The following is a 27,745-nucleotide window of genomic DNA, read 5'->3' as shown; positions in this document are numbered from 1 at the left end:
GAGAGACAATAGGAATTTTTAATGCATGGACAGGCCTGCAGGGACTCTGGGCACACCCACAGGTAGCAGGAAGAGGCAGGGTCCCACAAACTCAATAATGTCCAGCAAAAAAGAGAGAGAAGTCCTTAAAGACCCATGCTTCCTCACTGCAACCATCCTCAGAGCTTCCTTCCTGGTGCTGAAGAGGTCAAAACTGTCTCCTCTAGGGGTCAGGTCAAAACTGTCCCTCCATAGGTCTCCTCCAGGGGTCCATGGCAGGAAGAAAGCAGAGTGTGGCAGGAAGAAGGAAGAAGAGCAAAGGCCGCTTGGTCTCCACCTGAAAACTTCTGCCTCGGGATTGACAGCCATCCATAAGAAAAGGTTTAAAAAGGAGAGACTTTTGATAGAGTCAAATAATATCTTTGAAAAAATAAAAGATAGAGAAAAATGAATAATTCCATTGGTTACAAAGGTCTCTGTCCACTATCCACAGGAGAAACCGTTTGCTTTGGCCTTGCTGGCAAGCTTCATCTGCTAGGCCCATCCTCAGCTGTCCCCCAGCCCACCCAGGCCCCAGGATCCAGGAGAATACTGCTCCCCCTCCCATGGAGAGTCTCTGTGCTCACGGAGGGCAATACCCTCCCTCACCGGCCCTTGGACTCCCCGTACGTGTTCCGGGCCATTGACACCATCTTCTCCTCACACGTGATTTTGGTGTCCTTGAGGATGCTATACCACACCATGCCTGCAGGCCGGACCTCCTCGCTGCGGCAGAAAAGATAGGGCACTGTTTCCACGCGGCTCTGGATGTAGGCACTCCGCAGGAGGCTGGAGCAGTGGCTACTCACCCTCTCCAGTCGCCGTAGAATCAGGTGGGCCTTCCTGAAAGGTAGGATGAGACAGCCATGATTAAAGAAGTCCAGATCAAGAGTTAGACCTTTGAGGTAGTAAATGTCAACAAACAAATGGTAACTTCTTCTCCCAACCATTTCCTATCTATTCCAGATTGGAGTGTGGTACTTCAAACACTGATTCAAAAATTGCCCTAGAACCTATCTTCTTCAATTGTGCAATGTGTTAAAAAATGAAAAAGAGGCATAGCCTTTAACCTAGTATTTTCACTTCTAGGATATGGGAGCCCTAGGAGTTCAAAGGTGACCAGCCTTGGACTCTGATCAAATAGGTATTATTATAATGATTAAAAAGCAACAAGAACAACCAAAAGTTATTGACACCATATGCTAGACACTGGGTATGCATTTTACATATATTTTAAATTTTTTATTTAGCCTTTATAACTATCCTGAATGTACTGTCTACCCCCTTTTAATGGGTGAGGAGCTCAAGCAAGGCTCAGAATAATGACATTACTTGACTAAGGCAAACATTGAGTCGGCCACTGGAGTTGGGAAGAATCTAAATCTAGGCCTGACCACCCACAGTCCCTTTCTAACTGTCTGTGTTCTCACTTCATGAACTATTTCACACTCTTTTCTCTCAGTCTGGAAACTTTGAAATCTTGCCCTTTGTGATTCCCTTTCATCAAATATATATATATATGTCCCCAAATCAGAACTTTTCTGTGTCTCATGTTTTCCCACCTTTAAAAAAGTGATGATGGTCTTATCCTCAAGTTAAGTATGAGAAATGCCTAATGCCTGGTATAGAGCTCAGAGTAAGCTTCCAATAAATGATAGCTACTCTTATAAAGGATTGCTGGAATGCGCCCTCAGGATCAAGGTTATGCTGAAGACTAGCCTTACCAAGAATTATTCCGTACTATGGAGGACATCATTAAGAGCTTATCTAGAGCCCTATATCCAGCATGAGAGAGGGGAGCTGGGAGAGATCTGATGGCTGCACAGATAAATAAAGCCAGGAAGGATTGTTGCAATCACCTAGTCCAGGGTTTTTCAAAGGTGGCATTATCGACATTCTGGGCTGTATATTTTTTTGTTGTGGGAACAATCCTATAGGACATTTAGCAGCATCCCAGGGCCCCATCTACCGCCAGTAGCACCCTTGCCCCGGTCGTGAAGTGTGAAAATTCTTTAGACATTGAAGAATTTTCAATAGCACCCTTGCCCCAGTGAAACTGTCTTTAGACATTGCCAAATATCTTCTGGGGGCAAAATCACCCAAGTTGAGAACCACTGACCTAGTCTTACCCACTTTCATTAAAAATGTGGAAACTGAGGCTTAGAGAAGGAACAGAATATCTTTATCCCAGGTCACATTACAAGTCAGCTTCAGTGTCAAGGTGTCTGTCTCCATGTGGAAACCACTTTTCTCTACATTCCAGCATCTTCAAGATGCCAGGCACCCTGGGAGGCTACATGAGAGGTTCTCTCTCCTGCTGTCCTCTCCATGTCCCTCTGATACCACAGGAGGGAAGAAGTTTTACAACAACAGACCCCACAAATGGGAGACTGTGTTAGGCACCTGCATAGCAGCTGAAAAGGGACCGAGCTTATGTGTATACATTTTGTGGGCACAATTTATGAGGTGCCTTTCAAAAAGTCCTCTTTGTATAGTTCTCCACTTGGGTGGAATATTTCCTGAGGTGCCAAGAATTCATCACTTCATAACCACACTCTATCCACAGTCGTCTTTCCCCTCGGGCAAGTGCCCCCCCCAAGAGGAGCCTGAGGAGTTTCTTTTCCATTCCTTCTCATTTGAGTTCTGGCTTCATTCTTTAATAATTCTGTGTCCTGGGGACATTTACTTAACATCTCTAAATCTGTTTCTTCATTTGAAAAATCAGGCTGTTGTGAAGTTGAAGGAGATAAAGTCATTTCTTGCTGATTTGTTGAGCATTTATTATGTGGCAGAACTTCTGGTAGAGAAGATGGACAAATGGAGATGACAATACGAATGACAAAAGCAATTATAAAAGAAGTCATGAGAGCTGTGTGAAGACAGAGGAAGGTACTTAAGTAGGATCAAGGATGTCCAAGAAGGCTTCCTATTATAGTAGTAGGGAAACATGTGTTGAGCCTCCTAAATGAATGGGAGTTAGATAAAGAAGAGGAAAAGGTGGCCGGGCATGGCGGCTCACGCCTGTAATCCCAGCACTTTAGGAGGCCAAGGCGGGTGGATCACAAAGTCAGAAGTTCGACAGCAGCCTGGCCAACATAGTGAAACCCTGTCTTTACTAAAAATACAAAATTTAGCTGGGCGTGGTGGTGGGTACCTGTAATCCCAGCTACTCAGGAGGCTGAGGCAGGAGAATCATTTGAAACCGTAAGGCGGAGGTTACAGTGAACCAAGATCGCGCCACTGCACTCCAGCCTGGGCAACAAGAGCAAAACTCCACCTCAAAAAAAAAAAAAAAAGTAAAGGTAAAAGCATAGAGACAAGAGATGCATAGATGTTCTGAGAATTTATGGCTGCAATACAGTGTACTAGTGGGGACACAGTGAAAACTGGAAGGAGCCATAGCCAGCCTGTTGAAGCCTAGGAACTAGGGCAGTGGTTGTATGCAGTAATGATACAACCACAGGCTCCAGAACACCGACTACTCAGGTTTAAATCCCAGCTCAGCCACTCACTCTGTGTGATACTGAGTGAAGTGCTTTACCACTTGTCCCTCAGTTTTCTTACCTTACCCACAAAATGAAATAATAACTATATCTATCACAAAGTGTTATTTTTTAAATAAAAAATTAACAGACACATAATAAACTGTCAATAAATGTTATCTATGATTATTGTCTTGAGAGTAAGTGGGAGAGTTATTGAAAGATTTCAAGAAGCAAAGTAACAGGTTTGGAGCTGAACTGTTTAAAAATATTTCTGGTTGTTTGAGGAGAACTGAGTGGAAGGAGGCAAAACACAGAATTAAACCAAGTGGAGGCCAGGAGCAGTGGCTCACACCTGTAATCTCAGAACTTTGAGAGGCTGAGATGGGCGGATCACCTGAGATCAGGAGTTTGAGACCAGCCTGGCCAACATGGTGAAACGCTGTGTCTACTAAAAATACAAAAATTAGCCAGGCCTTGTGGTGTATGCCTGTAATCCCAGCTACTCGGGAGGCTGAAGCTGGAGAACTGCTTGAACCCAGGAGGTGGAGGTTGCAGTGAGCCAAGATCGTGCCATTGCACTCCAGCCTGGGCAACAATAGTGAAACTCTATCTGAAAAAAAAAAAAAAAAGTAACCAAGTGGAGTGCACACTCAGGTGTTAACTGTTTCCCACTGTTGTACTTATAGGTGTTGGTTTGATTTTTCTCTACACTGGTAAAAAGCTTCTTATTCTTGGTTTGCTCATCTATACAAAGGGAACAGCAGATGGCTCACCTCATAAAGTTATAGTGAGGGTTAAGTCAGTACACGTCAAACTGTTAGAAAATTACTTGGCACAAAGTAAGCACCTGATGCATGCTAGAAAGTATCATCACCATTATCATTACTCCCACCACCATCACTCTCATTGTCATCATCATTATTACATCATTAGGTGTATTTTGTGTACCGGGCACTGGGACAGATATGAACTAGTTTAAGCCTTGGGTATCTTTATAACTCAGTGACAAGAGACAGGCAGACAGAAATATTAACAGCCTCTAATTCGGGGGCAGAGCACTGGGTTGAGGAACACTACGCATGCTGTTCTGGGAATATAAAAGATGGACACCAGTCATCAGTTTGGAGACTCAGAGTAGTCTCTCAAGAGGACGCCACACCTGAGCTAGTTCTTCAATAATGAAACAGCATTTTCAGGTAGATGAGAAGGCAGAGGAAATAGCCCATCCCAAGTCAGACCAGAGAGAACATAAACTACTAGTTGTTTGAAATAACCAGTGCAAAGAATAGGGAGACCAGTGAGCTTGGCAGGGATCAGACCAGGCAGACTCTTCCAAGCCATGATGTAGTATTTGGATTTTATTCTGGGCAATGGAGAGACATTTTCTGATTAGATAGTCACAGAAGTAAGCGATAAATATAAATACAAAATGAAGTTGGAAAAGACAATTCTTCCAACTTGCCCAAATGCCCTTCTTCCAAAGGAACAGACAAAGCCTCCTTTTGCATGGATTAGGAAAACATATTTGGAGTGAGAAAGTGATTTTGCCTTTAAGGAACACCTTGAGTAGTAACAAAGGCAAAGCTAGAACCAGGGTTCCTGATTCCAGAGTGAAGATGAAGTGTTGGCTCTAGAATCTCAGATTTAAATCTCAGCTCTATAACTTACAGCTATGTGGTTCATGAGCAAATTATTCAATGCCACTAACTCTTAGTTGTAGCATCCATAAAATGTGAATAATGGTTTTGCTGGGAGGATGAGATAATAAGGAAAATTTGCTTAGCTCTAAGTAAGTGTCAGCAATGATTCAAAGCAGAATATTATCGTGAAAAGCACATAGGCTTTAGAGTCCATAAGGGCAAGTCACTTCACCTCCCTAAGCCTCAGTTTTCTCCTGTGTAAATGAAAATAGAAATATTTATTTTGTAGGGCTGTTGTTAGGTTGAAATGAAATGATGGCTACAAGCAACCAACACAAGACTTTGTACGTAACAGGCACTGAACCAATGTTTGCATTTAGAAAACAAAGAAGAATTCAGAAAGTAAAGCCATGGAGAGAAGGGTTGGAGGTGCTCGAAGGCTGGGGAGGAGAAGGAAGAGTCGGAGTGAGAGAGACCAAAGGCAAAAATGCTGGCTAATAAATTGTAGGCAATGGAGATCCATAAATCAAAAGGTCAGGCATGCTTCAAGCTTTCCCTGGAGGGGAAATCATAGGTCAGTGACCACTTTTGTCAAATACCGGAAATGAAATCTTCCTCATTGGAGATAGGACTCAGACCCACTGGGATAGGAAGCAAGAGGTGAGGGAGGGCCACCACATACTAATTTATTGTTTTATCAGCAGGCGAGACTGAGACAGGAATCGCTTGTGAAAGAGTCAGGGGCTGGGCCCAGATGCCACTTCTCCGGGACTGTGGAACCATTCTATTCCCAGCACCATTTCCCAATCAGCTGTTGACTCACTTATCAGGCAGGACAGAGACCCAATTTCTAAGGGGACCCTGAAATGGAGAAAAATAAGACAGGCAGGAAGAAAACATTCCCATTCGCCTCCCTCCCTCCTCCCTGCCTTACGGAGTTGAGCTTAAGTGTCTCTGTGTTAGCTGACCCAAAGCTTAATGAGAATTGAGGACATGATGTGGTTGCAAAAAAAATGGGAACATAACCTTCAGAAGTGGAGAGGGCAGAGGTTAAGGGAAGTAATGGCTTCATTCATGGTGTCCTCGTCGGGCTCCATCTGGAGAACCCCCGACACTTCTGGTAAGAGGGACACATGTAAATTGCAGCCAGATCATGATACTGAGGGGTGTTTCAAAAGCAAGCCTGCTGAGCTGAAAGCAGGAATGGACAGTGCCCATGGAAGAGAAGATTTAGGCCATTAGTTACATTGTTGTAGCAACAAAAGACAAGTGGGCAACAATCTGCGGGTCAGAGATGATAATGACTACAATTTATTGAGCACCCACTATGTGCCAGAAACTGTACGTATGCAACATTATTTTACATCTAATCCCTAACCCAATTTTAGAGTCTACAGGTGACAAAAATGAGCTTCAAGCCAGTCATTGATTTGACCACGGTGACAGGAGGATAGGGCGGGGTTTCAATCCTCTGCTGTAAGGCATCAAAACATTATGACACAGCCACCCTAAAATTATCAGAAGACACATTTGGCTCAAAATAATAAAAAATGTAAAGCTAAAGTCCTCTAAATTTAGAAAGGGTTATTCTATGTGGCAGCGGGTTCCTCATCACTGGAGGTGATTAAATCAAGTATGTTTTAGAAAGGGGTGTACTACAGTGGGAGTCGTAGCAGGCGTTTGTCATTGTTTATTTGTTTTTAATCTAAAAGGCATGAGAGCCTTGATTCACAGAGAAATATCATCTGATGACCACTCACTTCACAACAAAATTTGCTGTGACACAATTGTCAAGCACTGAATTCCTGAGCTGAGAGGACCACTTTTGCTGAGGTTCTATTCATGACTCAAAGTCACACTGAAATTTCATCTTCAGGAAGTCTTCCAGATCTTCCCAGCTATCATAAGTCATGTTTTCCCATTTGCTGCTGAAGCATTTTATTTATCTGTGGAGATCCATATCACATTTTTTCTTAGTGTGCACATATCTTGGGATGTAATGTGGTTTTACAGGACACCAGTTGAATATCAGAAGACAATATTCTAAATTCGGACTCCAACACTTAGTGTTTAGACCTTGCAACTATGGACAGTTTACATAACTCCACATGATTCTCTGTTGCCTAAGCTTCAAAATCTATTTTTCAGGATATTAAATGAAATATAAATAACTGGGCCAATAACAGGTGCTCAACTAGTATTTCCCACCTGCTTCTTGGACAGTGTAGGTTTCCTCTGGTGTCCAGCTCTTTACTGTGCAAGAATAATGAATTAATAAATGCAAACTGGGATTACTCATGCCTGTAATCCCAGCACTTTGGGAGGCTGAGGTGGGCGGATCACTTGTGGTCGGGAGTTCCAGACCAGCCTGGCCAACACAGTGAAGCCCCGTCTCTACTAAAAATACAAAAATTGGCCAGGTGTGGTGGCAGGCGCCTGTAATCCCAGGTACTTGGGAGGCTGAGGCAGAAGAATTGCTTGAACCTGGGAGGCAGTGGTTGCAGTGAGCTGAGATTGCACCACTGCACTCCAGCCTGGGTGACAGAGCAAGACTCCATCTTGGGGAAGGAAGGAAGGAAGAAAGGAAGGAAGGAGGGAAGGAAGGAAGGGAAGGAAATAAATGCAAAGTGACTTGAACTGAGAAAATTTTCAGTCCTTAGCTTTCAAAACACAGCAACTCTTCAGCAGGGGTCAATAAAGGGAATGAAATGGCGTAAAAGCATCATGTGGACCTAAAGAAATAATCAGGCAAGTGGGCAAAAGGTTTATGTGGATTTGTTTATAATAACAAAGAAACTGTAAGAAATCTAGTTGGTTTTTAATACACAACCAGATTAATGAGTGATACATTCACATATTTGCATGACTAAAGGACCCTTCAAAAAGATAAAACATTTACATACGTATCTGTGGGTAAAAACTTGTAAAGCATATTGTTAAACAGAAAACAGGTAGATAACAGAACATAACTTATGTATTTGTTAAACATGTTAACATACATTTGTTAACATGTATTTGTTAAACAGGCTCTTAAGCCTGTATCTGTTTCCCCATCTCCATGCATATCCATATCTGTATACAGAAATACATGTGTACACTGTTAACAATGTAATCTCTGGGGTAGGGTTGGGATTATGTGGCCCAGAGGTGCACAATTTTCATTATTTTATATATTTCTGTATCATTTGGATTTTATATAATGAACAATAATTATTTCAGAACAAAATAAAATAAAGGTATTTTCATTTTAAACTATGAATATACACACATATATTTTTAAGCTGGTGTGATGAACTTGTGCAATGAAGCCATGGTTTTATGACTTTCCAGTAGTTCATCAGGGTTACTTTCAAAATAAACCCATATCAAATTTAGCCTCAGCTTGCTCCTATCCAACAGAAAGTCAGAAGCTCAGATACTGCCACTGGTTATATACCTTTAACACCAGGTTTGAAATGTGATTTGTAAGGCGCCCACTGAAAATGTTCGCATTTGCTTTTTCTTTTCATCCACTCAGAGGAAATAATAAGACTTTTCAAAAATGTGTTCTTTGATGACAGAAATGACTGAGTCTCAACTGATCCAAAGCTATTTCAGTTGGAACTGATAGGAACTTCAAGACAATAACTAACCTTGCTATATACTGTCGGTGGGGAAAACAGATCCATGGGACACTAGTTCAAAGTCCAAAGTCAGTGTGTTTTGTTAGTATTAGTTAGTTGGTATTAGTATGAGTATTTATTTGTTAATTGAAGGTATAATTGAAGATACCTTCAATTATAAGATATGCCAATGCTTTAATAACAGCCATTCAAGAAAAGAGGAATACAATGCTTAATGTACATATCCACTGTGCACAATCCGTCCTGATTTTAGAAATGCCAAAATATACAGAAAAAGGTTAAAAGTACCTCTGAGATTATAGGAATATGACCCTAGAAGCCTAAGTCTGCTCTTGTTCCCAATATCTTAAAAATTCTGAGAGTTAATTCAATATACCCAAAGAAGCAGTTAACACAATCTTGGAGGAATGTACAGTGACATCCCAGGTTTGTTTGTTTTCACTAAGAACACAGCAGTGGATGTGTAACTCTTTTCAAATCCCATGGCACGTTGAGAAAGATCCTGTGATGATTTCTGCAATCTATTCGTAATGTCTGCCATGGAGGCAAGAGGAGCTGACATCATAAATACACCATTCCTGGTCCAGATAGATCAATTTCACTGAAGCAAAATGTCCTCAAGAGCTTGCTGTGTCCTCTCTACCAATATGCTCAAACATAATTGAAAGTGTAGAGAAGCCCAAGAGTGGTCAAGGATGTTCTGACCCGAGAAAATTCTGGTCCCTGGCCACCTATGAGCTCAGTTTTTCAAGTCTCCTAATAGGAACCTTATGGCTGGGGACAGCTGGGTGTCAGTGTGTCTTCTTCGAGCAGCTGTTTGCAGTAACCTGTGGTCGTAAGAACCAGGCTCTGGGGGACACTGGCCTGATAGATTTACTAGGCAGAGGTTAAGAGATGTCCTTTCGTCACTAAATCTTATGGGGATATATGACCACAGATTTAGGAAAGATTTGAAAACATTTTGGGGTTTAGTGATTACACAGTCCAAGAGAATCCTAATAGAGCTCATCTTATGATATCAGTCCTCAAAGTACTCCTGGAAAAAACTCTTATCCCTCTAGTCAACCTGGGTCCCTCAGAAACAAGACGTGCAGGGCTGGAGGTCAAATGATACTAACAATGTGTCTGTTCTCTGGTCTCTATGACCTTCAGGGTTTTCTGGTTCCTTGGCTTCCCAGCTGGAAGAGACTTTGGAGTTCAGCCCTTTCATGTTACAAACAAGGTCCAGAATGGGGATGGCTTGTGTCCAAGGTCACACAACAAGTAGGTGACAAGGCTAGGACAGAAGCCCTGGGCTCCTGGCTTTGGAGAAGCATCTTACCCTCTCTTATTTACACTGTGATGTTCTGCACACTTGCTAATCCTTGAAAAGCAGAGCAAATGTATCCAAACTGCTCCTCTGTTTAAAACATTTATATGGCTTCTGGGAGAAAGAATAAACTTGTGAACAGAACTCACAAGAACCATCATGATCTGTCCTTTGCTAAACAACCCAGCCTTGTTGTTTTTGTTTGTTTGCTTTTCCTTTTCACTTTGAACTCTCCTCTTTCACTTCGAACTCTCTTCTCCAATAAGATTTATATTTTTAACTGAAGTATATTCTCTTACCCAACCTTCTCTCATCTTTGCATTGGTAATTCCTTCTGATGAGAAGACTCTCTCCCTTCCACCTGGAGGACCCTTCTTCATTCTGTTTCTAAACTTAGAAACATTCTTTCTTCCACAAGGATTCTTCCTCGAGCTCCAGATCTGGATTAGCTGCTCCAGCTTTCTGCATCTGGAACCTTGTCACTCCAAGTATGCTTTTGGGGCCAACAACATTAACATCACTATGAGAGCTTGTTACATTGGATTTTTTGGAATGTTAGAAGACCTCAGAGTTCATGGAATTCAGTAAATGCAGAATCTCAGACCTAACCCAGACTACTGGGTTATTTGGAATGTAACAAGTCCTCAGGTGATTCTCAGGCACGTTAAAGTTTGAGAAGCACTGCTCTAAAACGCTTGTCCATTCATATGCCAAATGCCACCGCAATTGCTGGCTGACCAGTCTTTTCCTCACTAGATGCTGAACCTTGTAAAGGCAGGATCTCTGCCATCTTCACTCTGTATTTTTAGCCCCCAGTACATGGCCTGACACATAGTTAGCACATTAAATGAATCAATGAATCAATCAATCAATGAAGTGAGATCTCTTCAAGTCTTTTAATATTTGCAAGGACATTGCATTTTTTGGAATGTTAGAAGACCTCAGAGCTCATGGAATTGAATTGTTTCCATCTGTGATCTAAAGATTCTTGAGGGCTTGGAGAGACATAAGGGATGCTTGGGATTGGGTGGGGTGGAGGGGCATAGAAGAGGAGACCCAGCAGGTGGGACTCCAGGCCACCCACTCCAGTTTCTACCAGAACAAATCTTTAGTCATCTGGTCCACACATTTAATCATCTCATTACTCAATTACTCAACAACTAATTATTTAGCACCTACTTACAAATGTGAATACGACATAAGGGATCACTAACTATACATAGTTTACATTGTAGTAGGGAAGACAGATAATATGTAAGTAAACATACAAGCAATATAAGATTCTAAATCTAGTAAGTGCAGGAAAGATAGTTAAACCATTAGGGTGTGACAGAGCAAATGGGTGGACATTTTAGAGAATTCTCTGTGGAGGTGGACTGTGATTCCATGTAAGATTTATTTAGAAAAAAAGGGTATATACCCAAAGGACTATAAATCATGTTGCTATAAAGACACATGCACACGTATGTTTATTGCAGCACTATTCACAATAGCAAAGACTTGGAACCAACCCAAATGTCCAACAATGATAGACTGGATTAAGAAAATGTGGCACATATACACCGTGGAATACTATGCAGCCATAAAAAATGATGAGTTCATGTCCTTTGTAGGGACATGGATGAAATTGGAAATCATCATTCTCAGTAAACTGTCACAAGAACAAAAAACCAAACACCACATATTCTCACTCATAGGTGGGAATTGAACAATGAGAACACACGGACACAGGAACGGGAACATCACACTCTGGGGACTGTTGTGGGGTGGGGGTGGGGGAGGGATAGCATTGGGAGATATACCTAATGCTAGATGACGAGTTAGTGGGTGCAGCGCACCAGCATGGCACATGTATACATATGTAACTAACCTGCACATTGTGCACATGTACCCTAAAACTTAAAGTATAATAATAATAAAAAAAAATACCACTGTTCTAGTTCGTCCTTATCATGTTATAGGTGAGGAGACTGAGGGCCAGAAAGCGGCAGAGCCCAGGGTTGCACAGTGAGCTTATTAGCAGCACCAGGATAGATTAGGAGGCAGTTTCCTTGATTCCTGCTGACATATCAGTGTGGGATGTTGGAGCAATCTCAGATATCCTCCAGGAGACCAGAGGAGGAGGAAGCTGGGTGACAGGGTGGGGAGGTTCGCAGACAGTGGCTGGTGACTGCCTGACTAGGGGTTAGTGGGTTATCACAAACCATTACTGAGTGGATTGCCTGGCCTCTGTGGGCGGCCCGGCGGCCTTTCCAGAAGATTTATGTCCTGGAGGCTCATAAAGGATTCCAGGAGGCTGTAAAGACAAAGTCAGAAGTGGAGCTCTGGTTTAGCTTCCACACAAACTCCCTGAGCCCTGTGGGAAAGCCCAAAAAACTGGAATGCCTTCCTCTGTCCACAGGCAAGATGGCAGCTGAGATGACTCACACAGCGGCTTTCATCTGGGGCTCTTCACTTCTGCCCGCCAGTCTGGCCCTCTTTTAGGTTTTATCTAAAGAACCTTCCTTTCGTGTGCAAGGGAGAAAGTTAAAGTCCAGGACCCAACATAACTGATAAGGCCTTGCCCTGGACAGAGATCCGTTTTATCCCTGGACCAAGCTCTCATCTCTGTCCCTGAGAGCCTCAAATTCTTGGAGGGCCATTGCAAATGTTCTAAGGGCTCAAGGTGAGAGCTCAAGGCAGAACTGGCCTCCATGTCAAACTCTGCACAACTCTGGGCAGCTCATTTTGCCCCATGGGACCTCAATTTCCTTATCGTCCAAAAAATGGCATGAATACCCTACATGGTCATTTCGAAGTTTTTAAAGCATGAAGTGCTGCCCACTAAGTATTTCAAGAAGTCATGTGATTCTCTCCAATGCACCAATGCCACCCTGGCCTAGAATGCCATGCTGTCTTCCTGGGACTATTATCACAACAGCCTCTAGAGCCTCACTGCCGCTTTCTTACCTTGACCCCTATACTCAAGCCAGAGGGATCTTTCTCCTTTGATGGTCTGATAATATTACTCCTTTTTGTGAAAAACACTTCAAAAGCTTACCATTACCCTAAGGAGATAATCCCAACTTCTTAACCTAATTTAAAGGGCATTCAGGATCTGGCTCCCACTGACCTGCCCCTTCTTATCTCTTACCACTCCTGCTGTCACACACTTTGCTGCAACTACACAGAAATTCTTCAGTGGCTTCAAACACAGTGTTTACCAAAGTGTAGGCCGAGTTCCTCTAGGGTAGGGAAAGGATTTTAGGTGGTACTCAAGATGATCACAGACCCAATATTAAACAAAAATGAATCATGTGTGCAAAAGTGGCTAGATTAGCTCTTTCATTCTCTTCCCCTCTTTCAGGTTACTTCAAAAAAGAAAATCTTGGGCCGGGCGGTGGCTCACGCCTGTAATCCTAGCACTTTGGGAGGCTGAGATGGGCGGATTACTTGAGATCAGGAGTTTGAAACCAGCCTGGCCAACTTGGCGAAACCCTCTCTCTACTAAAAGTAGTTTTTAAAAATTAGCCGGGCCTGGTGGTGGGTGTCTATAATCCCAGCCACTTGGGAGGCTGAGGCAGGAGAATCGCTTGAACTCAGGAGGCGGAGGTTGCAGTGAGCCAAGATAGCACCATTGCTCTCCAGCCTGGCCAATAACAGCGAAACTCCATGTCAAAAAAAGAAAAGAAAATCTTGGTTTGGGGCTGTGTCTTTAACATTTCTCTAACTAATCTCCCTTTTGAAGGGACAGCTTCAGGCTCTGCTAGAATTGAACAACATTGTTTTCTGTTTTTTGTCTTGTTCCACTTTTGTTGCTTTTGTTCATTGTCTTGAAGGGTTAGGTTTAATTTTCTATTAAGGGTAGATGATGTTGGTTTTCCCTTTACAAGATGATGTTGTGTTTTCTATTCAAATACATTTTTAATAAGAAGTGAATATAAGAAAGAAATACCAAATAAAGTGTATATGGTGGTGAGATGACAAAAGTCATAAAAGTGGTAGGCAAGTGATCAAAAGTTGAGAAGAAAACTTCCACTGTCATGTAACATTTTCTCTTCTGAGCATTCCGTCAGGTAGTCTCTCTGCTCCAAATACCCATCCTTTTCCCCTACAACCCTCACTTACCTTACCCCAACTCAAACCTTAGGCATCAGGCTCTCAGCCCCAGTGCAGCTTCATTGGGTGACCTAGACCAGATGCCTATGTCTCATGTATGTTCCCAAAGAGTTCTGTTCTTCTGCTATCATGACGCTTATTATTCCTGCTCTACATAACTGCCTGTTTATGCAACAGGAAGCTATGTATAGGTAGCAACCATTTCTACCTTCTTATCATTGCATTTTCAGCAGCCACCACATAAGAGGTGCTGTTAAGTATATGCTGAATGGATGAATGTTGCTAGATGCAAGACATAAAATGCAGCCACCATTGCATATACTGCTTTATGAAGCTTTAGAAAATAGTGACTGTGCCTTAGTTCTGTTTGAATCATTCATGGTTCCTGGCATAGTGACTGGCATGCAGGACAAAAATAAAGCCTTCATACATGTTGAATTCATAAATCTATATAGTCATGTTCACTAATGAACTTTAGTCAAAATCATAGCTATTTACTGTAGAAAAACTCAGACTTCTTATGGAAGACTGAGAAAGGCCCTGGATTATGGGTCATGGCCCCACTGCTGTTCCCCTCTGTGATCTTGGTTAGGATACAGGCCTTCAAAGAGCCTAAGTTTCCTATCTGTAAAATGAGGTGGGAGATGAGCAAGGAGAATGATTAATGCAAAGAGCATCAATGCCCTTTCCCCATTCAACATTCCAGGAGTGCAGGAATCTAAAGTTCCAAGATTCTTTCATTATCTCTGCCTATTTTCTATCTTTAGCCTTGACATGACCAAGGTGATAATCACCCTTATTTACTTGATAAAGCCTAGTCTCAGCCTATGGGGAAAGGGTCCAGAAAAGTCAACTGGAGGCAAAAAGAATATGCCCCTTAAATCACACAAATACGCCCATACCTGGGCCCCAGCTCATCCTCACTTCTCCAGACGAAGTCGCCAAACTTTTCATAGTGAGAGTTGTAGTGGTGCTGGACTCGGAACAGCATCGAGGCTGAGACCTCCATCAGTGTGTTGTAGGCCATCTGCTGCTCCTTTCCACTTGTGTACCCATTGTACAGATTGTAGATCTTGTCAGCTATTTCTGAGAGGGCAGAAGGGCAGAAACAGATCACTGGGTGGTGAAAAAAAGTAAGGATATAAGCATGGGCTTCAATAAGAAAGGCACAGTGGTGAGAAAGTTTGCTTGCATAAGCTCTGGGAGCAGACAAACCTTAATTTCATCTTGAATATGTTATTGACTGGTTGTGTTTGGTTTTCTGTCATCTGGAGGTAATGATGTCTATTCTGGAGGTGCATTGGGAGAGCTAAATTAAAGAGTGGATACAAAGCACTCAACACAGGGTCTGGCACAAAGTTAGTGCTCATAATTGCAAGCTTAATTATCAATATAATTATTGTACCTGTGATTTTACATACAATTGGCTTAAATAAACTGTCTTGGATAATCTCAACACCCTCCTTCTATTTCCCCTTTGTTGTATTTCCGACACATTTCTGTGATCAGGTCTGATAGGTCCCCATTTGAAACACCTTTCAAAGATAATCCAAACTCTTCTGCTTGTTGTTCATGGCTATTCCTACTGCTTCAGTTAGTCCTACTAATCAAAGTAACTTCAATTCATCATGAGTAGAAGGCATATTCTTTCAGCTTCAAAAACCCTGTCAAAATCTGTATGTGGTCCTAAATCATTACCAACAACAGTTGCTGCTAGGAGAATCTGGAAACTTAGAGTAAAAATGGGAGGAACACTATGCTCCTCCCATTATGTTACACTATTTTCTACTCTGATTTTTATTTGTACTTTTTTTTTTGACAGTGGACGTGTTATTTTAAAATAATAATTTTTAAAATTTATCAGGAAAATATTTTGAATCACCTCCCCTTTGGTAGCACATAAAACATTTATAATTGAGTTTATTATTGAGCCATCTGCAGAAATGTCTGTCTCACCACCCATAATGTGAATTCCTAAAAGGGGAGACTATGTCTCTACTGCATTGCTTGGACTTTTGAGAAATAATTGTTCAACTTTAAGTAGACCACCAGGACTTATGAGCCACTGTCACATTTTGCTAGACTTGATGTAGAAACTGCATCTACACAATGCTGAAGAACAAAGTATATGGTGGATCTGATTGACTGATTATATTTTTTCAGGTTATCTTTGCCTGCTGTTTATGTCATGAACCAGGAGCGGCAAAAACATTTAATCTTGCATGCTAACTGACTGATAATCACTGATGGTAGCTCTATGCTAAGGATTCTGAGACCACCATGGGACTGGATGGAACAGCATGCTGTGATCTGCTAATGATGTCTGCTATGGACACATAGCAAGGTGAAATGGTCTTCTAGGTGCCATCTCTTTGCTACTCTAGCAATGACAAGTGGGAGAAAATGATTGGTCCCTGAGAAATCTAGGCCAAGGGACAAGATACAGTTATGGGGCTCTGACTCCCTACCATTTGTGGCCTGTAAGTCAGAACACAGATCAACTCTCTAAAAGAGGAGGCAAGTCTTTCCACTGCCAAAGACATTGCTAGTCAATCTTAATTTTTCCCTTCATGACTTTGATTAATTTAGCTCCATGTTCCTCCTGTTCCCTTAGTGCCTTCAATTTCTTCTCCTTGTGCCAGTGTGTCAGGGTGTGCGTGTGTGTGTTTAATGATTAGTGACTGTTGGGTGCAGAACTTAGGGGAAATATGGGAGTTACTTTGGAGTTGAAAAACTGGGTTACCTACCTTCTGCCTTGTTGTCATCTACCAGTGGACAGGCCGTCCTCAGGGTCACAGTGCTTAGCTCTGAGTGCCTCCCTCGTGTATCCACAGCATACAGAGTGAACCTGCAGCACAGCAAGAAAACAGAGCACCAGGCTGTGACTTCGCAGAAGGCCCTGGGAGTTGCAGGGAAGAACAGAGAGTCGTGGCACATGAGGCTACAGGAAAAATGATTTTAAAAAAAGAATGATAATTATAAAGCATTTATTGAGCACTAACTGCCTACTCAGCACGTTGCACTTCCTAAAAGGGAGGGATTTATTGTCACCCACATCTTGTTAATGAGGACACTGAGACTTAGATTGTGTATCTTTCCACAGTCTCAGTTACTGAGGGACAGAATGGGGGTATTGAACTCAAGCAGTCTGAGTCCAGGGTCTGAGAAGTGAGCCCCATTGCTATCCTTTATGGCTGGATATATCCATTTATATATTCATTAATTTACTCATTTAAGAAATATTTATTGAGCATTTACTCCACACGAGGAAGTACTTTAAGTGCTAAGGTCATAAAGATGAACAAGAGAGTCAAGGTCACAGATAAAAAAAATAAGTAAAATCAAAAAGTAAACAAAAAATCAGATAATGGTTAAGTGTGAAAGAAAATATACCAGAATAATGCAAAAAAGACTAATGTGGGAGCATGGGGAGTATGGGCTTTGGGAGGTAGCCCATGAAAGCCTTCCTGAAGAAGAAACTTCAGGACCTAAGACCTGAATAGTGAGGAAGAACCAGTTTATGGAAGGAAGACCTGGGGAAAGAGCATTCTAGGTAGGATGCTCAGTAAGTACAAAGGTCCTGAGGAAAGGAGCCCAGACGGTTGAAGAAATGGGCAGCCAGTGTGGCTGGAACAAAGGGAGATGAGGTAGAAGGTTGGTGGGAACCTTGTAGGCCATGCCAGGGAGACTGGGGGTTAATCTGGCTATAAGGCATATCCCCACCTTTCTATGATGTCATCTGAAGTTCCATGCTGTATTGGTGGAAGCAGACACAGCCTGTGTGGCCTTAGAAGGGAAGAACAGGTAAAACGTAGACCTGGTAGATTCAAGTCTAATCCAGAGCACATAATTCTTTCTAGAGCAGCCTCTGTCCTCTGTCCTATCTCGGGGAAGCTCTGTGACCCTTGTATTCCCAGATCTCCAAGTTCTACAGTTAAGCAAAGTCTAAGAAGGGAGCAGAAATGACTTTCTAGATGATGTGAGCCTTAGAGGCCAAGAACAGTCTGATAGAAGGGTTGAGCATCTGAGTGTTCTGTCTGCATCATGTCATCCTTTTTCACCAGCTTTTAAGGGTAGAGGCAGTAGTGTGAAGTGGGTAGAGGGTTCCCTACATTAAGTAGAAGAGACTAGGGTCATAATGGCCCTATTTTCTTCCCTCCTCCCCTGCATCTCAAATTATCCCATGTTATAAAATACGAAAAACACTATAATTAGCAAGTTTCAGAATGCTGAGCCCTGATTGGCCATACATACTTGTACTTAATAAATATAAGTTGGTGATACAAATTAATTATTATGTGCTAAGACCCTAATATGTGTCAAGCACTGAGCTAAGAGTTACCTACATTAACACAATTAATTCCCCCACACAATCCTAAAAGACAGGCACTATTACTCTCTTTATTTTATTTGTGAGGCTCAGAGAGGGGAAGCAGCTTACCCAGAACCACATAGTAATTACTAGGACTGGCAATTTAAACCTTGGTTTCTCAGACTCTAAAATTCATACATGCAACCACTGTAAGCTGTTGTCTTCTGATCACAGTTCTGTAGAAATCAACTCTGTAAAAATGTGATTCCATTAGCCACACTTGCTGAACCCCAACTATGTTGAAGCAGTGCCATCTCATAAGTTTTTCTGATCTTATGAAAACATGCTAAAATAATCAACCTCATTATCTATACCTTTCAGAAGATAAAACTGAAGATTTAAAAAATTAAGCAATGTGTCCAAAGTCACAGGTTCAGAAAATTAAGGAGCCAAGACTATCATCTGTCTTACTCTAAAACCCACACTCTTTGCTCTCAGCTGCCATTTTATTGCTCCCACTCGCAGGCTCAGGGTATCATATCCAGGTTACCTACATGGGCCCTTCCAGCTTTGACTTCCCATGACCTGAGGCCTCAAAGGTTGTTTTAATAAAGGGTACCATAAGTCAAAACTTCTTGGTACAAAGGAAGCAGGGGGTGACAGAGGAAGGGGCCCGGTCTTGGAGATGGCCAGATGTGGGTTCATATTCCAGTTTTACTGTCTAGCATTGTGAACTTGGGCAAGTCGCTTCACCTCAATGAGCTCACTGCACCTCTCTGCACCCAACATCTGTGATAGACTGCCACCCACCTCACAAGTGCAGTATGGATAGATGTGAAATGTAAGTGCACTATGAGGTAAGTTATCATTGGAAAGCCATGCAGAAGGGTTGAGAACAAGATCATAAATACATTTAAGGAGGTGAGAGTAAGCAAGTGGCAAGGTGGGAAGTGAGAACAGCATCAGGCAACATTATGTAAGCACTTATCATCCACATATGGACCCATCTAGAAAGTGGCAGAGGCAAGATGCAAATGCTAGCATGCATGACTCATAGTGCATACACTTCGGCTTGGGTACAGCTATATGTTAAATGACAACATGTCATTTAACACAGTACTAGGCACACAGTAGGCACTTGACAAATACTGATATAAATGAATGAATGAAAGCATACCACCTCTCATTTCTTAATTTTAGTTTCTCCATCAATAAAATGAGGTTAGTTTCACAGACAGTGCACGGCTGTCTCAAGGATTACATGGAGTGATGCATGAGAAAGTGGCTTGTAAGAAGAGGATTTTTATAAAAGCACTTATTTGTGCAAGACAACACATTTTAAAAAATGCTTTCTTGGAGTTAGAAGAGATGTATTTCAACCGAGGGAAACATGGAAGGCTTGTAGTGAATAGAATATATGAATGAAAGTTCAAAATATGAAAAGTAGGAATATGTTTTAACACAGCTGTTTCATAGGCCACTTATGTTCCTGTGGTGCTTCTGCAATTCACTTCCTTCACCCAAGAGGGCCCAGGGTCATCTCGCTGCTTAGCCAAGCAGCATGAATAAGAGAGCCCCCAGGATGCTGGGGAAGAAGTGGTCTTAGGTATTCATGTCATAAAAACTGGGTAGAATCCTTGCTTTCTCCAATTGCTGGCTGAACATTCTTTGGGAAGTCACTTCGCCTGCTTTGAGCCTCAGTCTCCTCACCTGTAAAATAGGGTGAAATTATCCATATCTCACAAGTTGGGGGTCAAGACTCAGTGATACAATGATAATAATAGGCCCAGTTCAATCTTTGCTCCCTAAAAGGTAGCTTCTATTTTTGTTATTATAGTAACCAAACATGCCAGTGGGGGCCTCGGGATGGAGGAGGCCTCAGGCAACCCTGCTGGGGGGTGGAGAAAGAGGAAGACGTCAACCTCACAGTGCTGGGTCAAAAGTCACAAGGCCATGCGCTTTCTGCCTGTCTCAGCTGTAACTGTAGAACTGTTCCAGAGGCACATCTGAAAGCTGTTAGGGGACCAGGCAGTGCCTGGAGGGGTTACTTGTGAAGGAGAGAAAGTGGCAGTCCCTGATATGAAGGAGAGAGGGAGAAAGAGACAGAGAGAGTGAGAAGTTGGGGGGGGACAGAGACCAAGAAACAGATACAAATATACACCACAAGCAAATCCATACAGCAGGAGAGTGAAAGAGGGAGAGCCAGGGACAGAGAGAGACAGAGACAGAGACAGAGGGGAGAGGGAGAGAGAGAGAGAGAGAGAGAGGGAGAGAGAGAGGGAGAGAGAGAGGGAGAGAGAGAGGGAGGGAGAGAGAGAGAGAGAGAGAATAATCAGACCTCTGAGTTTCTTGAGATCAGAAAGGGTGTCAGCCTCTCTCTGCTTAGTTCTGTCATCTCTCTGAAGCAGGCTGAGGTTCACTGATAATTTGAACTAAAACTCCTGTACCATCAACTCCTAATCTTGATTTTACAAGTGGAGAAACCAAAGCCCAGAAGGAAAAAGGACTTGCACAAAGACCCACTTGCCAATAGATTCAAACAAAGACTCTGGCATTCCTGACTCCTCCTCCTCCAGTGCTCTCTCCTACATTTCCATGCCCTGGCTGATCGAGGTCCAAGTCTACTTATGGGATGATTTCATTATGAAAGAGGCGGCTCATGGATAACGTTGGATGAGCTATACAGGAACCTGGAGCTCCAGGCCCAAACCATTGCTATTCCTTTCCTTGGCCTTATTTCAGGGGAAGGAACACTGGCCAAGGTGGCTGAAACCTGAATTTGAGTCCCAGCTTGTCCACAGACTGTGTGGTATGAGATCTTGCATACCTACAGTAATACAGGCTTAGTGTATTGGGAGGTTGAAATCCAAACAAACACACTGTGTGGGAAAATGCCTTGGGATAACTACTCCGAAGTATTTTTCAATATTTCTTCATCATTGTCGGGACATTGTCATCCTCAGGACATCATCTTCATCATCCTTAGGACAAAGTCCATCACTCTCAGGACAAATTCCTCAACTTGGAACCCCCTCATTTGAGCTCTGGTCAAAGGTCTAGGTGTGCTTGCTGACCTTCCTCCCTACTCTGCTTCACAGCAGAGGCATCTCCAGCTGCTGATGGTTCCAGAACATGGATCCCACCTCTGAACCTTTCCACCAGTGGCACTCTCTGGCTGAGTCATCCATCCCCTTCTTCACTTGACCCCTCTCCACCTTGTCCTTGAAGCATCGCTCAAACCTTACCTCCTCTGGAAAGTCTGCTTTGACCCGTCTCAAGAGCTGCTTAGCCCTCCTTTTCCCCTGCACGGTGCCCATGCCACATGGTGCACATGTCACACAGCTAGGCCAGCACCCCTTCACTTCTTTCTTGCCCCTATGAGTATGTGATTGTCTTCAGGATCAGAATATGGTTCTGCTCATCTCTAAACACCTACACCTGGTGCACCAACGCTCAGCACACACAGGTCAGAATGAATGAGGCTCATTTCCCTTTCCTGGAAATCAGTCTTTCCATCTGTGAAATGAACAGAAGATGACTAGATTGAAGGGTTACTAAAATGAATGGAATAACAAGAGGGCTAAAGGCATGGCTTTGGAATCAGCCAATTTGTTGTTAAATTCTGGCTTCTCGTACATTGGCTGTGTGTAGCCTTGTCTCAAGGTACTCACCTGTACAATGGGAATCATAATATTAAAACTCACCATGAAGGGTTCTTGTTAGAATAAAAGAGAGTGCAGCATGAAAGTGCTCAGCACAATGCCCGACATGTGATATGCAATAACCAATAAGCAATCAATCGCTGTTGGCATCATCATTGGGGTTAGTACTAAGCCACTGCCCAAGGCTCTGACTTCACCCCCAACTGGAGTAAGTGGTCCCAGTGGAGATCAGAGGAGGGTGGGTAGAAAGGAAGCTGCTATTGGTCCCATCCAAGACCCCAGACCTCCTCACAGCAGGGGTGAGAGAATGAAACCAAGAAGTTAATTGGCAGTGAGAGCTTCTCACAGATCTGACAGGGGGTAAGAGCAGGGACAGAGCCCTAGAGGCCCACGTCAGGCCTGGGTCCCCGAGAGTACAGGAGAATGCGTTTGAAGTCTCCAGGCCAACGCCTGCTCTTCCCCAGCCGCAACATGATTTAGGCATTCTGGGGAGGCAAAAGTCTCCTCGCTGATTTGAAGGGAAACAGATGTTTCCAGGCCAGAGGCCCCAGTCTTGTAAAATGCTCCTTCCCCCCACACAGCTTTGGCAAACAACTTCCACTTAGCTCATGCCCACCCCTCCCACCCCCACTGCCATGGCTCCCCTCCCTGCCATTTCCAGCACAATGTGGCAGACAGGGGCAGTAGGAAAAGCACCTAGTCCCAGCTTAAGCTTTGGGTCTGGGAAGCTGGATGGCCAGGGCCACCTCAATGCCCATCTCTATGCTTCAGCCTCCCATCTCCTGCAGTGAGGGAACAGGACCAAGCTCACTGCTGAGAGATAGGTTAGATCTAATATTCTAGGAACTGAGAGCTGTTTTTTCTTCGATAGAGCTGGTGTTACACGTTCCAGACTTTTCTCCACTGGATTCCGTGGCAAACAGCATGGACTTACAAATAAGACTGTTCTGGATTTGAATCTGGATTCTAGCTGGGCAGTAGCAAGAAGCTACTGAGCAAGTAGAAATTCTACCATTGAGCCTCAGTTTCCTTATCTGTAAAATGGGGACAAGAGTTTTATCTTGTGGGATTGTGAGAATGAAATCAGAATGCAATCTCCCTACCCATAGTTTAGGTTTCTTGTGAACAAAATCAAGTACTATATCTTTTCCCCTGTACTATTCATGATGCCCAGACAGTCTGGATGTAGAGAAAATGTGTAATAGTGTTCGTGATGGATTTTTGATGGGAAGACTGCTAGACACTCTGAAGTCCAAAGCCTCTCATTCTGAACCCAGCTCCCCTCAAGTAGTAGAAAGAGTGTTTCTGCTTTTATGATCACAATGAGGCAGGGTGTGTAGAGGTTAGAATAGACACTGGAGCCCTGCTACCTGAGTTCCAATGTTTGTTCTACAACCTACTATCTTTATGACCTTAGGCCAGTTAATCGACCTTCTCTGTTCTGTAATGTTTCTTGTCTTTAAAGTGTGTGGCCGGGCATGGTGGCTCACAACTGTAGTCCCAGCACTTTGGGAGACCGAGGCAGGTGGATCGCTTGAGCCCAGGAGTTCAAAACCAGTCTGGGCAACATGGTGAAACCCCGTCTCTACAAAAAATACAAAAATTAGCTGTGCATGGTGGTACACACTGGTAGTCCCAGCTACTAGGGAGGCTGAGGTGGGAGGATCATTTGAGTCTGGGAGATCAAGGCTACAGTGAGCCAAGATGGCACCACTGCAGTCCAGCCTGGCCAAGAGAGCGAGACCCTGCCTCTAAATAAATAAATTAGTAAAAATAAAATGTGTATGATAATATTATCTATCTCAAAGGGATGTTAGAGGAATAAAGTTTATGAAACGATGCTTGACACATGGTAAGTGGTAAGTTAGCATAATTGTTATTCAATGTGCATGTGTTTAAATAATTCATCTCTTCTATAATGGCTTTAAAACAAGACCCCCGCCCCAGTTCTTTGACATTTCACCTTGAATATGGGCAGGCTCATGAGTGCTTTGACCAGTAGAGCAAAATGGAAGGGATGCTGTGTGACTTCTGAGTCTGGGTCATAAAAGGGGATGCAGCTACCACCTTGCTTACTGAAACATTCTCACTTGGAACTGTGAGCCTCCGTATAAGAAATTTGAGTGCCCTGAGGCCACTGTGGTGGGAGGAAGACAAGCCACAAGGAGAGGCCATGTGTGGTTGCTTCAGCAGCCCTGGTACCTAGGCTCCAGATGGATGAGTAAAGGAGCCTTCAGATAATTCTCACCCAAGCAGTCAAGTTACTCCCAGCTTTTGAATTCTTGCAGTTGAGGCCCCATACTTCGTGAAGCAAAGACAGCCCAATCTACTATGTACTGTCTAAATTTCCAACCCACAGATCCATGAGCAAAATCAAATGGTCATTTTAAGCTGCTAAGTTTTGGGGTCATTTGTTGTGTCATCAATAGTAACTGCAACAACTAACAAGCATTGCAAGCAGGATCAGCAAACTACAGCCCACAGTCCAAATCTGGCCCACTGCCTATTTTCGTAAATAAATCTTTTACAACCACACTCTTTTTTGGTTTGCTTTGAATGCATTTTCTATGGCTGCTTTCACACTACAATGGCAGAATCATGTAATTGTGACAGAAATCACAGCATCGTCAAGGCCTAAAATATTTACTATCTGGACCTCCAGAGGAAAGCTTACTGACTCCAATGTAGAGCTTTGAAAGTACTGAATGTAGTATCATTTGCTTACATTATTTCATTTAATCCCAAGGTTAGAAATCATTCCTATTTTACAGTTAGGATCAGAGAGTTCAAGTGACTGGTCCAAGGTCACACAGCTCTCTAACTGCAGGTCTAATGCCTCCATAGCCTGTTGAAGACCTAGACTCCAGTTTGAGTAATAATGGCTTTGGGTAAGTCCCACCATGCTCTGCTCTCACTTTCCCAGCCTGGGACATGAGGGTATTGGGCAAGTTGGTCTGGAGAGGCTGCCAAAAGTCAGATGTCCAAACTTCCCCCAGCTGAGTGCTAGCTACCAAGCAAAGTATTTCTGTTCCCCTTTAGTCTAGGATTACCAAAGTGAGGCTTGAGAATGAGTCACCAGGGGCTGCTATGCATCCCTGCTCACTCTCACATGCAGCCACCCACCCTCGAGCACCAGAACCCAACTTTCCTATCTCCCAACTCAAGCTGACAACCCATGCTTTCTGCCAACATAAATATTTAATTCTAGTGCCCGGAACAGAGAGACCATCTTGGTATTAAGGACTCCCATCCTAGTTTCTACTTTCAAAACAACTCAGTCTGAGGCATGATTAGGAGGTCCTGGCTTAGAACAAAGGTAAAGCAGTTTGTGGTTGGGCTCCAAACACCAGCTCCCCACACTTGTACTCCCTTCAACCTCTCAAGCTGTATGAGCTAACAGGCAAAGAATCAGGGGAGTGGGGAGCTGGCAGGGAGAGCTCTGTAGGAAGGCCAAGTCTGGAAACCAGTGTTGGTTCTAAGCTCAGGCAGAGGTGACAGCAACCTGGAAACGGTGCTAGGCATCCACTGTTCTGACTGCTAAATCCCCTGAAATTCACTGGTATGTGAGCATCTCCCTAAAATTCACAGTGCAGTGAACATCAGAACTCAGAAATAATTATAGTATTAACACTTAAAATTAAATACATATAAATTCATTTACAATTAAAGTGTGTTGAGTGTATCTCCAATACCTGAGGAGTGAGTAATTATCACAGCAGCTCCACTCTGTGTGCTTTGCCATAAATGAATGCCTACTAGGTGCTGGGCATTCTGCTAAGCATGGAAGAAACACCATTAAAAAAAAAGAGTGGGGTTTTTGCTGCCATGGAGCTCACAGAAGAGCAGAGAGATGGTCAAATGAACAAGAAATGGGACACAGTACTATAAGGTCTTCAATAAAAATGTATTCTTGCCCCTATGTTTGTTTCAGGTGTGCCTGTTCTTCCTTCTTTAAAAACAGTGGACTAAGCCTTAGATATGAGTTTAAAAGCTACTGTGAACTAGACCTTATCTTGCTGGATCTTCTGTCTGCTGCAAACTGGGATTGTCAACCACCTACAGGACTCTCATTTTTTTGTACGAAAAAAATGATGACAATTCTTGCCCTCTCCATTCTGAAAGCCTTTGAGGAGTGAATAAGACAGTGGATTTAAATATATAAATACTATGCAAATGATCTGTCTGAGTGTATTCATTCACTCATCAAATATGAGTGATCATTCACTCATCAAATATGAGTGACCTGACCCCTCTTGAAAAAAAAAATGCAGGTTGGCATGTTGCTTGGCTTTAACAACAATGACTGTGTTTGCCTTTCTTTTCTTGGTCTTCTCCTGTCCCTTCCTCTCCCCATCCCCCGTCTTTTCCTCCTCCTTCTCTTTATTCAGGGTGTGGACTAAATGATAACACATAATTGTACTAGCTATAGTACTTAATTGGAAGATGTTCACATTTTAATATGCTGTTTTAGGGTAAAGCAGACACAGACTAACCTTATGGTCTCAAGTTAAGGAATGAATTGAACACAGAATGCCCAATTATTCTACTCCAACTTGCACTCCTGGGATCTCTGAAGCAAATTGTAGGCTTTTAAAAATATCTTTATTATATATTGGACAGCATCTCTGAACTCAGATATAAACAATAATTTTTAAAGTGACTTCAGTTATAGAAATGACTTTTTCAGAAGGCATAACTTGGAACTATGTTGAATTGAGAGGCAGAGGATATGATGTGTAGGTTTCACCTTGTCATTAACTAGCTATGTGGCTTTGGTGGGATTATTTGCCCTCTCTGCACCTCAGTGGCCTGTCAATAACCCCATGGTGACGGTGTGAGGACTAAATGGTGATTATGGATGTAAAAGTGCCTTAGAGATTCCACACACATTTCCTGGGCACATACTCTGTATCAGACACAGTGCTAGAAGCTTTTACACAGTTGTCTTCTGTTTCCTTTACAACTGCCTAAGGGATGTGTATTATTAAATCCATTTTACAAGGAGGCAAGTGAGCCTTGGAAATTTGGATTGACTTTCCCAAGGCTACAGATATAGTAGTAGTTTAGCCAGGCCCCAACATAGGTCTACTTACTCAAAGTCCACTGCTCTTTCCAAATGGATAAAATTATTAGGCATTCATTGGTCCCAAGTGGGTCTTGAGTCACAGTTCAGAGGAAGTTAAAGTTTATTAGGAGGATGAACTCCATGTTCCCAACTTTTGACAAGGAAGAGATCTTACCACAGGAACACACTACTGCTCCTTTCAACACTGACATCACTTCTCTTCCCACATCTGACCCTAAAGCCCTTCTCTTCTTCCATGGTGCCTTTAAGATTGAATTTTGCCAAAGCCAAGCTCAGAGGAGGAGAGGCCAAGCAGAGGCCACCAACTTGGATTTACTCTTGGCCATTAAGTTAGGGAACACTATAGGCAGAATGGTTCTTATCCACTCAGTTCTGAGCTGAGCTCAGTTCCCATCTCATATGTGAGTTCTGCTTTCCATGGGTGGAGGGGTGGGAGTGGGACAAAGAAACAAGCCCTCTGCTTGGGGTCTAAAAGACTGAGTTTGCATCATGACTTTCTCCATTTCCTGTTT

The 27,745-nt window shown here is 42.9% G+C and overlaps 1 protein-coding gene across 5 annotated transcripts in view; it reads right to left on the bottom strand.

Annotated features, from left to right (window-relative positions):
• The window catches only part of ASTN2 (astrotactin 2), a 980,365-nt gene continuing 952,620 nt past the window's right edge, over positions 1 to 27,745 (bottom strand). For all 5 annotated transcript variants that reach the window (XM_009457169.4, XM_009457172.4, XM_009457170.4 and 2 more), the window contains 3 exons: positions 16,921 to 17,021; positions 15,076 to 15,259; positions 1 to 861 (listed from right to left, as the gene is read on the bottom strand). In XM_009457169.4, the coding sequence (XP_009455444.2) occupies positions 624 to 861; positions 15,076 to 15,259; positions 16,921 to 17,021 (523 nt within the window). In that variant the 3' untranslated portion in view covers positions 1 to 623. The remainder of the gene's footprint in view (positions 862 to 15,075; positions 15,260 to 16,920; positions 17,022 to 27,745) is intronic.

This window comes from Pan troglodytes, chromosome 11 (assembly GCF_028858775.2).
Source record: "Pan troglodytes isolate AG18354 chromosome 11, NHGRI_mPanTro3-v2.0_pri, whole genome shotgun sequence".
Taxonomy (NCBI): Eukaryota; Metazoa; Chordata; class Mammalia; order Primates; family Hominidae; genus Pan; species Pan troglodytes.
The sequence above is the reverse complement of the archived record's forward strand: the minus strand, read 5'-3'. Positions and strand labels throughout refer to the sequence as shown.